Source organism: Eutrema salsugineum, unplaced genomic scaffold (assembly GCF_000478725.1).
Source record: "Eutrema salsugineum unplaced genomic scaffold, Eutsalg1_0 scaffold_3, whole genome shotgun sequence".
Lineage (NCBI taxonomy): Eukaryota > Viridiplantae > Streptophyta > Magnoliopsida > Brassicales > Brassicaceae > Eutrema > Eutrema salsugineum.
The window spans coordinates 2793037-2797761 of NW_006256756.1; the positions used below are offsets into that span (position 1 = coordinate 2793037).

The window sequence follows — 4725 nt, forward strand, 5'->3', positions numbered from 1 at the left end:
AAGCGCGACATCGTCATCCGTTCGGATTGACACTGGTGGTGCGTCCCTGCCGTCGTCCATAAGCATGTAAGAGGGCCATTGGTAAGTCAGAGCTACGGCGGCGTCCTCGTTTATCCCCATTTTCTCTTTGGTCAGCTTCACCACTTCCTTGAACTCCATCCTTGAGCTGAGAAAAACTGCTTGGCTATTCCATGTGCGTTCCGTCAGAAAAGTCAACACTCCATTTCCGCCTTCGAACCATTTCCCCCTCACAAGCAAAACCATTTGTCTCTCCAACATCTACATTCACCAGAAAGAAAACAAACATTAAATAACTAACTACTAACTCAAAGTAGTCACGATATTCATCGAGGAGTAGTTATATTCATCGAGGAGTAGTTATATTCATCGAGGAGTAGTCATACCTTCGTAAATCTTCGTTGTAGACAACCCTAATAATGTTGTTTACTAGCGGAGGTTTAGGATGTTATGAGGTTGTGTCTATTTATGTGACCCACTACAGATCCTATGATATTTACCAATTCGCACAAGTCTATTTACGTGACCCACTACATATCCCACGATATTCACTAGACGACAATGTTTCAAGTTTGGAGAAAGTAGTTCATAAAGTTTACGTTGTTAGTGTTTCAGAAACATGGTAGCGTGTGTGTTTGTGTAAAATGGTGTGGTTCCATCGGGGGTCAGAAAAAACGATATTTTCTTTTCGGGAGCAAAGGGTACCTCGTAATTTCCACCTCTTTTTTTTCGTTGAATACTGTTATACACATAATTGACTGTCTTTCGTCGGTAATCTCTTTATTTGCTCTTCCAAACATAATATTGATGCAAATCACCTTTACATAAATTATGACAAACCACTTATTGATTTTAAAAGATTTCCATTATTTCAAAAGCAAATTGCGTTTGTGTTTCTGTATAAAAAAGATTACTAACCAGATTTCAAACGCAAATGATTGGAAACTTTTGTTGTTCACATTGTTGTTTGCGATTAACCAAAAGAAGGCTATTTACAATGAAAATCAAACTAAATACTTGACATTCTTAAACTGTTTTTGTAAAACCAAAATCCAACTTAATCTTGAAACCCACATTAAACATCAGACTTATCTTACGGAAACCCAAGATTAATGGCTGATAAATGAAATAGCTGTAATCTCTTAATTTTAGCTCATAATCGATGTGTATTTAAAGTTAAGAGAACTATTTCAGTAGTCATAAAGTCATTAGTCAATTATATAATCTTGAATTTCCATGAATCTTTATTTTCTCTCTATTAAACTCAACCAAATCTTTCATTTCCAAATTAAATGCCTATTTTATAAAGTAATTAAAAATAAATACATTTCTTCTTCGAGGGAACATTTCCCGCCAAATTTCTCTCACTAAAGCCCCTTCCTTCTCCAACCAGCCAGTATCTTTCTCTCTCTACCTCCTTCCTCTCTCTCCTTTGCCCAGAAACCCTAGCTCTGCACATCCATGGCTGCTGCAACTCCCAAATCGATCAAAACCCAAACTAACATCTATCGCAAATCGTATTTGTCTCCTTCTTCTTCAACATTGCTCACTCCCCAAACCCCAGAAACACTTACCCCTCTTCGCAGATCCGCTCGCCATGTTTCTCGACGGATCGATCTGGGAAATGGGCAAGAGAATATCGCCTCAATCAATGGTCGAGAGAGAGAATCGATCGAAGAAATGAACCTGATTCAAAAAAGGGAGAGAGCGCCCAGAAAACGGACCACCGATGATGATTTCGAAGCGAAGTTGAAGAAACCCGAAAATCTCACAACTCCGAAGAAGAAAAACGGTAAATCGAAGAAAGATTCATTAGTTTCTGAAGTTTCGTTCTCTCCTGTATCCCCAAATCGATCGGAGACGACGAAGAAGAGGAAAAAAACCGAAGAGAAGAAAACAAGTTCGAATAAGAGAGTCTACTACAACAAAGTGGAATTCGATGGTGTCGAATTCGAAGTCGGCGACGATGTGTATGTTAAGAGGAGAGAAGACGCGGTCTCTGACGAAGAAGAAGACCCAGAGATCGAAGATTGCCGGATTTGCTTCAAATCAGGTAGTAACGTAATGATTGAGTGTGATGATTGCTTAGGTGGGTTTCATTTGAAATGCTTGAAGCCTCCATTGAAAGAGGTTCCAGAAGGTGATTGGATCTGTGGATTTTGTGAGGTTCGTAAGTCAGGTCAGACACTTGAGGCTCCGAAACCACCGGAAGGGAAGAAACTGATGAGAACAGCGAGGGAGAAGCTTCTTTCTAGCGATCTTTGGGCTGCTCGGATTGAGAAGCTGTGGAGAGAAGCAGATGGTGTGTATTGGATTAGAGCTCATTGGTATATGATACCTGAAGAGACTGCCTCAGGGCGTCAAAAGCATAACCTGAAACGAGAGCTTTATTTGACGAATGATTTTGCTGATATTGAGATGGAATGTATACTCAGGCATTGTTTTGTGAAGTGTCCCAAAGAGTTTTCAAAGGCAAGCAATGATGGAAATGATGTGTTTTTATGTGAGTATGAATATGATGTGCATTGGCATAGCTTCAAGCGTTTGGCTGAATTGGCTGATGGAGATTCCGAGAGTGACCATGAATGGAACTCTAAGAAAGAGGAGGAGGAGATTGATAGTGATGATGAAGAGATGGAGTTTGATGATGATGAAGAAAGTGGCCGTGGAGATTCAAAGAGTAAGAGAGGAGGTTCAACGAGCGCAAGAGCTGCGAATTCTCTTAAAGGACGTTTCTTTGGACTTGAGAAAGTGGGAGCGAAGCGGATTCCTGAACATGTGAGATGTCATAAGCAGACTGAGTTAGAAAAAGCGAAAGCTACTTTGTTGTTGGCGACACGTCCCAAGTCTCTTCCCTGTAGGAACAAAGAAATGGAAGAGATCACTGCGTTTATAAAAGGTTCAATCTCGGATGATCAGTGTTTAGGAAGATGCATGTACATTCATGGTGTTCCAGGGACTGGGAAGACTATCAGTGTACTATCTGTTATGAAGAACCTGAAGGCTGAGGTTGAAGCTGGAAGCGTAAACCCGTATTGTTTTGTGGAGATCAATGGTCTCAAATTGGCTTCACCTGAGAACATTTACACCGTAATCTATGAAGCATTGAGTGGTCATCGTGTCAGTTGGAAGAAAGCTCTACACTCTCTGAATGAGAGGTTTGCAGAAGGGAAAAAGATTGGGAAGGAAGATGATAAGCCTTGCATACTTCTCATAGACGAGCTTGATCTTCTAGTCACTAGAAACCAGTCGGTGTTATACAACATTCTTGATTGGCCTACCAAGCCTAACTCCAAGCTGATTGTGTTGGGAATAGCAAACACTATGGATCTTCCAGAGAAGCTGCTTCCTCGGATTTCAAGCCGAATGGGTATACAGAGACTATGTTTTGGTCCTTATAACCACACTCAGCTACAAGAAATCATTTCTACGAGGTTGAAAGGAATCGATGCTTTTGAGAAGCCAGCTATTGAGTTTGCTTCGAGAAAAGTAGCCGCGATTTCAGGAGACGCAAGAAGGGCGCTTGAGATATGCAGGCGTGCAGCAGAAGTGGCGGATTACCGTCTGAAGAGTAACAAAACCGCTGCAAAGAACCAGCTGGTGATTATGGGAGATGTTGACGCAGCGATCCAAGAGATGTTTCAAGCACCTCACATTCAAGTTATGAAGAGCGTATCGAAACTGAGTAAGATCTTCTTGACAGCTATGGTTCATGAGCTTTACAAAACAGGAATGGCAGAGACAACCTTTGACAAAGTTGCAGCGACAGTGTCTTCTTTTTGCTTTAGCAATGGAGAAGCTTTCCCTGGTTGGGACATTCTTCTCAAGGTGGGATGCGAACTCGGTGAATGCAGAATCATACTCTGTGAACCTGGAGAGAGGCACAGATTGCAGAAGCTGCAACTTAATTTTCCAAGTGATGATGTTGCTTTTGCCTTGAAAGACAACAAGGATCTTCCATGGCTGGCTAATTACTTGTGAGTTTCTATTTATTGAATCCAGAAACTTTCTATAAATTGAAGACTAGTTTTGATTCATATGATTATTGGATGATCATCTGGCTTTATGTCTGTTTCTTTATTAAATGTGTAATCATATACAAAGTTATGTTCATCTTGTTTGTTTCTTAATTCATACAAAAACTCTCAGTCTCTCCATAGCAAAAAATATGAAAGTTATCTTGAAAATTATAAAACATAGAGAACTAACCTCTGTATACTGCCATGAGAATCTTTTGGAAGTGGTAGCAATTCTCATGTTTTCTATCGAAGATCCTTCCTTACATTGTTTGTTTCTGTAAAGGTGAAATAACCTCTTCCTTTTATCTGGAGAAAATGTAAAATCTGAATACTTTTTTCATAGTGAACTTATAAGCCTTACAAAAACAGAAAAATCCTACAAAACCTGCAGAGAAATAGAACAACTAAGACTTCCACAAGACGGGGTTATTTTTAACTGAAAATTGACCAGAAAGCTACTCACGACTACTCTAGCTCCTTTATTTTAGGCCAGAATTGTTGATCAAAACTGTTGTCTCTCGATACTATTAAATTAACACACACTTAGCACCAGCCAGTTCCTATGCCCTTATTTGTACTACCTCACGTTCCAAACACATTTTGACATATGTTGATATGACTAAAAAAATTATCATTATTATCATCAGCCAGAAACACATTTTGACATACTGTATGCTGATTTACCCAT

At 39.9% G+C, this 4725-nt stretch overlaps 1 protein-coding gene and 1 non-coding gene across 2 annotated transcripts; both read left to right on the forward strand.

Moving 5' to 3' along the window:
• The first annotated feature begins 1464 nt into the window (after positions 1-1464).
• On the forward strand, positions 1465-4074 carry LOC18014636 (origin of replication complex subunit 1B). Its single transcript, XM_006396671.2, has one exon. It carries the CDS (start codon positions 1480-1482, stop codon positions 3997-3999), a length of 2520 nt encoding a protein of 839 aa, XP_006396734.1. The 5' UTR covers positions 1465-1479; the 3' UTR covers positions 4000-4074.
• On the forward strand, positions 2497-2573 carry LOC112085913. Its single transcript, XR_002899191.1, has one exon. It is a non-coding gene; the product is annotated as a small nucleolar RNA snoR28 (small nucleolar RNA).
• Positions 4075-4725: the final 651 nt, after the last annotated feature.